Genomic DNA, 12,642 nt, shown 5'->3' with positions numbered 1-12,642 from the left:
TAATCAGGTTATTTACCACCCTATCCGAGGAGAAAGGCTAGTTACACACAGAAGTAGCGAAAGGGCCTTTACACCCAATAACCTCCCACTTAAAGGTCATAAGCGAACCTTTATCCAACTCCCACTAGTTGAAAGCAATGCTAATGTGTTGAGCCTTTGCAAGACTCTTAGTGAGAATATCTGCTAGGTTATCCTATGTTTTGATCTTAGTCACTGTGACTAGACTATCATCTAGAACATGTCTGATAAAGTGATATCGCATATCAATATGTTTGGTATGTGCATGAAACATGGCATTTTTAGCCAATCATACAACACTCTGGCTATCACATCCAAGTACAAGTATTTTGGTGGGCAGCCCAATATCCTTCACTAAAGGACAAGCCAAATAGCTTCTTTCAAAGCATCTATGGTTGAAAGATATTCAACCTCAGTGATAGAAAGTGCTACTATTTTTTGTCATCTAGAGCACCAAGTTACAGCCCCACCAGTTAAGGTAAATATATACCCGCTAGTCGACTTGCGAGTATCCAAGTCACCTACCATGTCTGCATCACAATATCCCTACAGATCTAATGTACCCTTCCCATAGCAAAAATACATTTTCTTTGTGTGCCTTTAAGGTACCAAAAGATGCATTTCATTGCCTTCCAATGCACTTTGCCAGTATTTGACATAAACCTGCTCACGACTCCTACTACATGAGCAATGTCAAGTCTAGTGGCAACCATAGCATACATGAGTGACCCACAAGCTAAAGCATAAGTAACACCCTTCATAGAGCTGGCTGCCTCATCATCCTTTGGGCAATTTGCTTTGCTAAGCTTAAGGTATTGTGGTAATGAAACACCAAGTGGCTTAGCATCTGCCATAGAAAAACAATTAAGTACTTTGCTGATGTACTTTTCTTATGAGAGAAATAAAAGCTACTACTCTCTGTCTCTTGTCACATGAATGCCCAAAATATATTTAGTTGCACCCAAGTCCATCATGGAAAAGGCTGAATTCAATTGTCTTTTTAGTGCATTAACCTTGCTTTTATGCTTACCAGCATAAGCATATCATCCATATAAGGCACAAGTATTATAAGGCTTTCATCATCAACCTTCTTTATATATAAGTAGTGATCTAGATTGCTTCTTTAAAACCCACGTGAGAGCATGAAGGTATCAAAGTTTATAAACCACAGTCTAGGAGCATGTTTTAAACCATACAAGCTTCTCTTAAGCCTACAAACCAAATGCTCCTTCCTTGGCATAACAAAGCCCTCTGGTTGTTTCATGTACAGCTCTTCTTCTAAATCACCATGCAAGAATGTAGTTCTAACATCTATCTGATCAAGTTCAAGATCCATAGATACTACAATAGCAAACAATACTTGAAGAGTGATCATTTTAACAATAGGTGAAAAGACTTCCTGAAAGTCAATCCCCTCTTTTTGTATGTAACCCTTAGCCACAAGCTTGGCTTTGTATTTGGGTTTGCCATCCACACACTTGATTTTATAGACCCATCTGTTAGGAATAGCTTTCCTATCTTTGGGAAATGGAACCAAATCCCAAGTATCATTCTGATACAAAGATTTAATTTCTTCCTGCATAGCTAGCTCCCACTTTTTCTTTAACTCACATGATAATGCCTCTTTATATGTGAAAGGCTCACCCTCATCTGTGAGTAAAATGCAGTCTAAAGAGGGATCAAACCTTTGTATACGTCTCTTGACACGTATAGACCTTCTCACCCAATGATCTGTGTTATTAGGCAATGGATCCACACCCAAAGGAATGTCAATGACCTCATTATTTGGCTACTGAATTGCATTTTCAGGTTGCTGTAATTCATTTTCAGCGTGCTGATTTTGTTGCCCAAGCTGATTTTTAGCATCCTTTGCTACCCATTGCCATCTCGCCCAATAATGATACACTGATTATCAAAACTAGTATCAAATGGAGCTGAATTTTTGGAGGCTGATGGCAATCCAAGTGGTTGATCATGTTGAAATTTTACTTTTTTTTTGTCTAAATCACTAGATGTGGCATTTTTCAACAGCTTTGACTCATTAAATACCACATCTTGTGTTGAGAAACCCTTCACCTACAGTTTTGCATTCTGTGTTTTGCATTTAGGGTTTCACAATGGACAGCCCCAAAAAGGGGTTCGGCGCCCATAGTGGGACACCACCCTAGACAGCCGGCGCCCTCCCTCTAGGCGCCACCCTAGACAGTCCCTTGCCTATTTATAGGCTGCGTCTGTCACTCATTCTTTACGGCTGATTCATTCAGTCCATCACCTCTTCTCTCCACTCTCTTCACTACCCTCACACCCCTTCATGAGGACATTGCGGTTTGTGGTTCGTGACTGTCTTCATTATCTTCCCTGTGCTATGGCACCCTTGTTTCCTTGTATCACATTCACTCCAAGATTCAGATCTTCATCATTCCATTCATCATAGTTTCTTCTCTCTTCTCTTCTCTTCTCAGTGTTTGTTGGGTTCCCTCCATGTTCCTCCCCACAAACCCTATTGTCTCGCTGGTACGTCATCTTTTGACATGGTATCAGAGTTGGATCTGCTCAAACAGTAGCAAAGATCCTCCAATCAAATGGAGGCAAAGACCGATGGCGGATTCGGCATCCACTTCTCTTCTTCTTCTGTTGCATCAACATCCTAACTAGGAGTTGCTCCCTCCTGTACTTGTTGTTTTCCAGCCTGCGTTCAAGGCTGCTGCTACCACCTCCACCTCAGACTGCTGGCAACTTCTCCCTACTGCTGGCGGCTCAACCAAACTACTGGCGGCTGTTCTTTGCAGCTAGCAGCTCACTATCAGTCCTTCCACTACACTCATATCCCTTTTGGCACACATTGTGCAAGGCACCTTGGTACCCATGGCTTCTTCCCCAACAGATGACTAGTATACTAGCTATTCCTACTACGGTAAGAATGGTCATTCCACCGATGCTTGCCGACTTCGACCTTTGCTCCCCACCCCCTGGAGTATATGCATCTTCCACCAGGCACTCCTTGTGCCACCTCTCCTTTCTAGGCCACAAAGATCGTTATGTATCGTCTATCAGAGTATTATACTCAAGGCAATAAGCCGCAACCGATGCGCACTAAGTCCTTTCTAGCACACAGAGGCTCTAAGACCTTACGAGGCAATAAGCCCTCCTAGAGACCACCCCACTGTGTGGAGGTTTCCCCCACCCACTTCCGGGTACAATGGCTTCCACGATCCACATCTCCTCCATAGTCCACTCTCTTGAGAGCCCGTGACTGTTTCCCACCCTTGGCTCATCCTGAGCCTCCTTCCCCACCCTCTTCCACTTAGGTTTGAGAGGCCACTTCTGTGTGCTTCCAGCATTTTCTTCCGAGCCCCGGATACCTTCTTCGGCACGACTGGGGGCACTTCTTTCATCATCTGATGCTTCACAGTCCGTGAGCCATGAGTAACGGTTGGATTCCCTTTCTCTCTCAGACTGGGATTCAGAGGGGGATTTTCTTACTTCACCCTCAGAGGGGGCTTCCAGTTCTTCTTTGGCTTTAGAGCGGGCTCCTACTTCTACTACTTTAGATTCAAAGAGGAACCCTATGTGCCATGAAGTTCTTCGCACACCACCACCTTTCACTTTCAAGGAGTGGCTCTCCTTTGAGCAGCCATTTCCTCTCCTCATACCCAGGATCTAAAGGATCTACCTAGATTGGGGCCCTTGGGTCTTTAGCAACGACTTGGTGGCTATGCCTTTGTATTCCTTCTAGCATGGAGTCATGAAGCTAGTGGCTTCTGTCCTGAGGTTGAGTTTCAGGTTCTACAGCTCATCCAATCTCCTAACTATCTTCAAAGGTCTCCTTTCAAGTGGTATTCTCAAATTATAGGGTGGAACTTCTTCATCCCTTGGTTAGCATGGAGCCAACTCCTGAGATCAAGTACTGGCATATCCTTATGATTCTCGTCACCACACAAAGTCCGACATTCCTCCTATACATTGCATGTTTTCATCATCTTTGTACTAGGGCACTTGGGCAAGTGAACAATTTTACCACGAGGAACACTGTCGAAGTGACACCTGCTGCATAAGCATTCTTCAGCATGTAGCATTCCATCTCCACCTCACTCTTCTCTTGTTCCCCTTTTTGGGCCTAAGAAGGGGTGTTGAGAAACCCTTCACCCGCAGTTTTGCATTCTACATTTTGCATTTGGGGTTTCACAGTAGACAGCCCCAAAAAGGGGTCGGGCGCCCACAGTGGGGCACTACCCTAGACAACCGGTGCCCTGCCTCCAAGAGCTACCCTAGACAGTCTCTTGCCTATTTATAGGCTGCCTCTATCACTCATTCTTTATGGTTGATTCATTCAGTTCGTCACCTCTTCTCTCCAGCCTCTCCACTACCCTCACACCCCTTCAGGAGGACATTGCGGTTCGTGGTTCGTGGCTGTCTTCATCATCTTCCTTATGCTACAACACCCTTGTTCCCTTGTATCACATTCACTCCAAGATTCAGATCTTCATCATTCCATTCATTAGAGTTTCTTCTCTCTTCTCTTCTCTTCTCAATGTTGCCGGATTCACTCCGTGTTCCTCCCCGCAAACCCTACTATCTCACTAGTACATCGTCTTTTGACATCTTGGCTACATAGTACCTTTTTCATACTTGGAACCCAAACTCTATAGCCCATTTCACCTTCATCTCCATAACCCATAAAGATGCCTCCGTGGGATTTTATGTCAAGTTTGGTTCTGCTATCAACAAGTACATATACATAGCATTCGCAACCAAAGACCCTTAAGTGGTCATATGAAGCAGGTTTGCCAGACCAAACCTCCTCAAGGATGCCACTTTCAAGTGCACGATGTAGAGATCGGTTGCAAATATGCATCGTGGTTTTAAGTGCCTCTTCCCAAAATGATTACCCGAGATTAGCTGTAGACAGCATGCACTGAATCTTCTCACATAAAGTGCGCTTCATTCATTCAGTCACACCATTAGATGACGGATTATAAGGAGCTATAAGCTCTTATTAAATCCCACTATCATCACAAAACTTATTGAATTCTTTAGATACATACTCTCCCCCATTGTCTGTTTTTAGACATTTTAATTTTAAACTCTTTTGAGTACTAATAAACGCATAAAACCTTTTAAAGGCGTCCAATGCCTCAGTTTTCTGCTTAAGCAAGTAAACCCATAGCTTTCTAGAATGGTCATCAATAAAAGACAAAATAACAGAAACCACTATGAGTTTTTATTGGCATGGTGCATACGTTAGAATGGACTAAATCCAAAATACATACCTTCCTAGAGGCTCCATGAGAGTATGAACTCTTTACATGTTTTCCCAAAACACAATCATCACAAAAGTCAAGCTTTGAGTTTTTCACATCAACTCTTCCAAGTGAAGAAAGTGCTTGCAAACCCTTTTGGTTCAGGTGAGCAAGATGCTTGTGCCATAACTCCATGTGTGACTGCACTTCTGCAACTGCAACAAACTTTCCAGGAAGTGCCTTGCAGTGAAGATAATATAGAGTTCTCTTTTTACCGCCTCTAGTGACTAGTATGGATTCTTTCTGTGTCTTCCACATTCCACCACCAAAGGTAGTGAAGTAACTCCTATTGTCTAACTACCAAATAAAAAGCAAGCTCTTCTTAATGCCAGGTACATACCTAATATCATGAAAAATCAATTACTGGTCATTTTCAAGAGCCAAGTGTATGGTGCCTACTCCTTCAATATCACATGCATGGTTATTTCCTAGATAAACTTTCCCAAGGTTACCTACTGCATAAGAAGAAAAACGCTCCAAAGATGGAGTTACGTGAAATGAAGCACCATTGTCAACAGTCCATGATTGTAACAAACCATCATGAGCAGACAACAAGGCATCTATCACATCCCTTTTTAGTGATATACAAGTCTTCCACTGTTATAACATGTAGATCTAAAGATGCAACCAACAAATCAGCATCTTTATTTTCTTCTATCTCCTCAATAACAACATTAGATACCACATTTGCCTTCTCTATTTCTTTAGGGGTAGAGCTGCCATCCTCCTCTTTTTTTTGCCTTTACATTAGCTTGCTTCTTGTGTTCTTGCTCCTTTTTATAGTACCTGCAACATTAGCTTGCTTCTTGTGTTCTTGCTCCTTTTTATAGTACCTGCAATCGGACTTTTTATGCCCTTTGCGTCCACACTAATAGCAAGTGACATCTTGCTGTTTTTCCTTGCTTTTGCTATTATTTTTGTTCTGATTTGAAGCATTTGATCCCTTTTCAAATCTTCCTCTTACATTGTAGGTTAATCCACTGTTTTCCCCACTTGCCTTGAATCTAATCTCCTCATTGAGAATAGAACCACGCACGCCATCAAATGTTAAGTTGGGATTGTTGCTCAATGACACAACCCATGCTTCCCATGAATTTGGCAAAGTCATGAGCAAGAAGATAGCCCTCAGCTTAGAATGAAAAGCCAGCAAACCTACATTCTGTAAAACCGACTCAAAATACCAGCGAAAGCATTTAAATGCTCTAAGGCAGGCTTAGACTCATCAAGCTTCAAGTTAACCAACTTTCGCATGAGATGTATCTGATTTTGAAAGGAGTTGTATTCTCATGCATAGCCTTGAGTTTCTCCCAAACTACATAAGCAATGGTGACTCCCTTGATATCAACCAAGATATCATCTGTGACTGCCATTTTGATGTAAGCAATGGCTTTCTTATTCATTTTAGCCCAATTCTCATCTGACAACGCGACAAGCTTATGTTCTGCCAAGGCATCATCACAATCCTTCAGAAAAAGTATACCTTGCATATGATCTTTCCAAAGATCAAAGCCATTGCTATCAAATTTATGAATCTCAAAAAGATTCTTCGTGGTCAGATGTAGATGCACTACCAGCCATTTTTAGCAATTTAAAAAAACTGCAATAAAATACTGAATCCTTTCAGTCAATAGCAAGGTTGTTGAAAATAACAGCAAGTACATACACTTGTACTTCCAAAGGTGTCCAAGAAGCAAATATTTTGCTGCAATTTCAGTCCCAAGAGTTGGCTATAACATGTACATGAACCAAATCTGATACTTATGCATAAATGACAGCTCCCACTTCAATAATACATCACTGTAACGCCCAAATGCAATAACCCAAGCGCTGTATGCACCATTGTTTCATTACATAATGAGCATTCAGCAATACATGTACCAAGAGAAGCTGCCCTTTTACAACATTTAACACATCTCAAGTCCAAAATTTCTCCCACTCAACAATGAATCTGCTGTAATTTCACTGTCAAAGCACATATCAACTCAAAATGCATCACCGATGCGAAAAGCCCCAAAATTTTTGCAGTAAATCTACCCCAATTGCATTAATTAATACATCATCTCGAGTGTCAAATATGGGCAAATGCTACAGAAATTTCATAAATTCTGCAAAACTCCCAAATTTCGGGGAATGATGTGCACAAATTTTGGTGAAATTGACTCAAGTGAACTAAATTTCACTTGTACATGAAAAGCCCCAAAATTTCCGAGGCAAATGCGCACAATGTCTGCAATTTCTGGGTCAAATGTCTCTATTTTGCATGAACAACATCAAATCTGGGAAAAGCCCCAAATTTTCAGGTACAAATCTGAGCACTGTACTTATGCACGTGAACCCCCATCAATGAGCAAGGGGCCTATATGCAAGAAATAAAATAATGTATTTTAAAAATGACAAAAACTACCATAATCGTATCAAAAATGTTGTTGCAGTTCTCGCAACCTCCCGTGACCTCTTGTGGCCTACCCGTGACCTGCGCCTGCCAACCGTGATGCCCACTGCCTACTTGCGACCTATGGTTGGTTGCCACGCCTGCCTCTAGTAAAAAACTGACCACCAAACTTATCCCGCCTACTTGTCGCCTGCAGAAGACATTGTCGTAGCTGACCTTCACCTCATGCTAGCTGCCATCTGCAATCGACTAACCGCAGATTGGTCAAAACAAACACCTACTGACTCCTGAACAGGCTAAACAATGATGAGCTGACTCCTCCTTTGCACAAGCACTCTTGCTGTAGCTCTGATACTAGTTTGAAGGGGGAGCAGAAGTACTCAAGTAGTGTGCACAGCAAAGGAGATGTATTCAACAGTAGAGAGTGTGAGAGTGGAGACTCGAGATGGGTGGGTACCAGTGCCGTACACACAAAGAATAAAAGAATGTATTTATACTTAGGTTATGGTACACTTACACCCACAAGGGTGTGTTCACATGTATAGGTAAATATATACACGAGAGTAGAGAAAGGGCCTTGACACCCAATAATCAGTCCATCTCCATTGTATCAACATTCTTCTTCAATCAGTGCAGTATTCTCTCTCTCTCTCTCTCTCTCTCTCTATATATATATATATATATATATATATATATATATTTTTTTTTTTTTTAAATAAATTTTTTTTGGTGTTTCTCTTCCGTTGCACACCCTCACAGATTGAGACACACCAATGTGATGCATCTATGCTCACGCGCACCTATGTGTAGCAGTGGCGCATCAAAGCCTCATCCTGTCTTGCCACTCCTTCCAATCCTTCCTCCAAGCAGCTTGGATGGCCTACTGACCTATTGAAGGACATGTGCAATGGTGGCCACACCCTTATACTATCACCTTCTAGGTTCCTAAGGGTATAGTAGACTAGTTTACCACTTACATTCTTAGCTTCTTATGTTAATTAAGTCAAACCCATATGCTGCTCGTCCTTTTGGTTCAAGAGCTATGTCTTCAAGTATAAAGCTACTTGTGTAGCGGCCTAGAAGGTTGAGCAATTGAGAAGATTACTTTCAAAGGTTAGTTTTGCACAAACGAGGCTGGCCATGTCAACCAAAACTACTTAGCCAATGCAAGGAACTTGATATTTCATGTTCTCTCAAAGCATACTAAGATCTAGTATCCCTTTGGTTTGAAGTGCATCCTTGATAGGGATTTGGAGCCTGCCTTGCTTGTCATCTACTATGGACAACATAGTGGGTCTCATCACAAAGGCTCCTTTGTTTCCTTCAATTCTTTAGAATTTGAACTCTTTGGATATTCAAGCCCACCCATGATCTAAAAGAGGTCGTTAGCACTTCTTGCTTGTAAGCCCTATCATTGAGTTAATCGAGAATATTAGCACTTCTTGCCTATAAGCCCTATCACTAAGTTAATGGGCGATATTAGGATCTCTACTCTTGGCCGACTAATTTCATTTTATTCAGTATTTGACCCTTTTGGCCACCCATTCCTTTCTGAGAGAGCTTTATTGTGCATGCCACTTTCAGCATATACAAACACCTTGTCATTATTTCCTTATCTATGCCCACCAGTTTTCCTTACTTTGGTCTTCCATGCACAAGACTTTTGTTTCCTGTTCAGCATGTGTTAACTCATTGTGCCTTGTTGGCTCTGCTGGTTGTCATTCTGGCAGATTTGCCACTCTTCATTGCCTGGGCTAGTTTTTGGGCATCGTAGTATACTACACTGTAGACCAGTTGATTTTTCACTGAGGTAATTTGTTAGCATAGTTCAAAAGTTCTCTCTCACACGGCCTCTCCAAGACTCTTTTGTATCTTGGAGACCTTTCTCAAAATCCAGTAGAACTGTTTTACTGTCATTTTTGAACCATAAGACCTCTATGGTTTTTATTCTAGCAATAGCATCCTGAAATAGCGTCTTATTATTGGATGAAGCATCAAAATGCATAAGTCAGTGTTGATCAATTTCAGATTAGCTGAAATGCCTGACCTGCGTTGCAAGTTGGAAGTTACACCAACATAAGTTTTGTCCAGTCCTGCTGAAATAAGGCAATACACTAGCCAAGCGGTTGATGCATTAGACGAAGAATCTGCAGGGTCATGGAAAACTGGTTCTGCGTCATGATCTTCAGCAAGACCCGAATCATATGGGGGTTGGGTCTTGGGATTGGGAGATGGCGCAGTGTGTCTCTTCTCTGAGGGGAACAATTCACGTCTATGGGAATGAGGATCAACCCTGCCTCTTCGGCTGACAGGACAGCTCGTTGGATTGGGAGATCTTGCAACAGGGGACTCCAAATTGGGTAATTCGAGCCCAAACTTGGTAACCGATGAGACAGGGGTTATTGGCTCTGAATTATGTGATCCTTCCTTCACAGGAGTGGACATTCCTGCCTCCGCAGAGAAGAATCTTTGTGCAGCATCACACGAACAGTATTTCCAGTGACATGATTTGATGCTGTGGCGGATTGTTAGCGGTGAATTATCGCGACCCCCAATCCACAGCTTTGGAGTTTTTTTCGGCAAGAAACCGAAATGCCCGAACCTTATCAGCATCTCATCATGTGAAACCGCATCGTTAGAGTAGCTATTGAGGTGCAAACTTGGGATACAATAGACCTAAGAAACAACGGCACGCTTGCCCACTGCGTGCCAAGTGATCTCCTAATATATGCGAGTGAGTTATTGGAGCTTTTTCTACATCCATTCCCTAGTGTGAACCAATTTTACACGAGGGATAGTGTCGTGTCATTATGCGTACACAGTGTGAAAAATTTTAGAGTATGGTTTTTTTATTGATCTAGAGAGTCAATGTCATATTAGTCATTAATGTTAGTACTCATAGTTTGGATGATTTAAAAATATTAGATTTTTTTATAAGTTTAATTATTTTTTTATATTTTAGATATCATCTCTTGTAAAAAGTAAAAAATTTATATACAACTTTTAGAATAGGATGACATATAAAAGAAAGCATGTAGCTTTCAATCATTTTGGGAGGATTTTATGTAAAAAGAAGGATTGGTAAAATTGCACGACGTGCGATCGCAGTTTTCAAGTAGTGAACAGCATTTCAAACTGGGAGAAGAAGAATGAGTGATTTGGAAGAATTCTGGATACATGTGCCGGGATTTTACTCCCCTTTTGGAGCCAATGGAAGCATCAGATTGATAATCTGAGCTGCATAGAGGAAGGTATTGTTTTATGCACGTTTTTGTCTACAAGAGATTTATCTTCTCATCATGTAAAAATAAATTGATAGGCTTCACCTCTGTGAGCATTCTTCTATATCTTCTATTTCTTTGAACCCTTTCTATTCCGTCTACTCCTCTCCCTGAATCTCCCTTCACCTTGCTATCTCTTACCCCCACAATAGACTTTCGATATCAAACGCTCCGATAATGATGAATCCGATGTGAAAGGTCAACAGCAGTAAGTGTATAAAGATGGGGGATTCTGTGGGTTCAAGTGGTGGTGATGCTTTACAACAAATGATTGCTTTGTTACAGCAACAGCAATAACAATAGTTGTTGTTACAACAACAGATGCAAACTCGGCAGGAAGCAGAAAGAATTGATTCCTTAGTTGTGAATGCATTGCAGACAATGGGACAAGATTTGAAGTAGTTTAAAGGTCAAAATGTTTCAACCTTCATCTGGTTGTATGAAGAAAAGATATTGTTTCATGGGGTACCGCAATATGCATGGAGTCGGTATTTTTCTCGTTTGGCCATGCATGTATTGTACGATCGGATTGATGAGTTACATAGAAGATATGCTGATTGGGCAACTTTTACGAAAGCTTTGAGAGAATTGTTTTTCTTGGAAGATGTAGGATTGATAATTAAAAAGGCATTTATAGATTGGATTGAAAAGCCCAATAAAGGGTTGGCTGCTATAGCTTTGCTCTGTGAATTGGAAAGTCGATATGTGCAGTTAGAAGTTGATAAGCAAAAATCATTGGAGAGTCAAAAAATTGATTTATTTCTGAAGGCTGCAGATCATGTCTTGTAGGAGAAGCTGACCAATCATTTAGAATATACCTCTTTATTGAAACAAGACTGAAATTAGATTGGGCTAATGTAACTGAAGCAATGCATGTATTAGTAAAGAGAGAGTTGATGAAATTAAGATGGGGTACATGCACCACACCTGCCAATGCTCAAAAGGGGACTAAAATTGCAGCCAAGGTGCATGTAGCTATGGCAAAGCAACTGGCTATACTTGTTCGTCTGGCTCTTAAAGGTGATGTTGTAGATAAATTAATCAAAGGCATGTATGATTTGAGGCTAAATTTGACAAAAATCTATGCAAAGGTCAAAAAATTGGATGTCAAAGTAGAAGAAAAGGGTCGGGCAATAGAGTAAAAGCCGTATAGAGAAGGATACAATAGGATATGCATTTCATGTGACAATTTACAATATGAAAAGTGAGACTATACAGCCTACCGTGAAACAAAAGCAAAAAGGTTAGTCTTTTGAAAAGATGGCAAAATACATGCAATAGAAACTGGTCCTTCAATAAAGCCAAATTTTGGAAATGATGGCATGCAGAAGAGGTTGGAAGATATGGCTGCAAGGACATCATTTGTTGCTATAGATGCAACCACATGTGGGTTAAGAATTGAAAGGATTGATGAAGCTCGTAAAGGAGGCATGACTGAAGCAAAATCTCGTATTTGGATGCAAGCATTAGATTGCATGGAAAAATGTAAAACAAGAAAGTTTGAATTGGCTGATGCAAGTCACTATATAGGGGAGAGAACACGATGGAGTGCACAAATGGATTCATTTTCAACCTATGCTTATTTGGCTGAGATTCATGATTAAGAAGCTATTGTGGAAGAAAAGAGAAGAAGAGATGATGACAATGCTGG

General features: G+C 41.1%; 1 protein-coding gene across 1 annotated transcript in view; it reads right to left on the bottom strand.

The window, feature by feature from the left end:
* The window catches only part of LOC148036907 (Excinuclease ABC, C subunit, N-terminal), a 59,815-nt gene extending 49,394 nt beyond the window's left edge, over positions 1 to 10,421 (bottom strand). Inside the window, exon 1 of the mRNA XM_087675830.1 lies at positions 9,758 to 10,421. Coding sequence (XP_087531956.1) covers positions 9,758 to 10,323 — 566 coding nt within the window. The 5' untranslated portion in view covers positions 10,324 to 10,421. The remainder of the gene's footprint in view (positions 1 to 9,757) is intronic.
* Positions 10,422 to 12,642: the final 2,221 nt, after the last annotated feature.

Source organism: Lygodium microphyllum, chromosome 4, assembly GCF_053477565.2.
Source record: "Lygodium microphyllum isolate KBCC chromosome 4, Lygodium_microphyllum_v1.1.10, whole genome shotgun sequence".
Classification (NCBI taxonomy): Eukaryota; Viridiplantae; Streptophyta; class Polypodiopsida; order Schizaeales; family Lygodiaceae; genus Lygodium; species Lygodium microphyllum.
The sequence above is the reverse complement of the archived record's forward strand: the minus strand, read 5'-3'. Positions and strand labels throughout refer to the sequence as shown.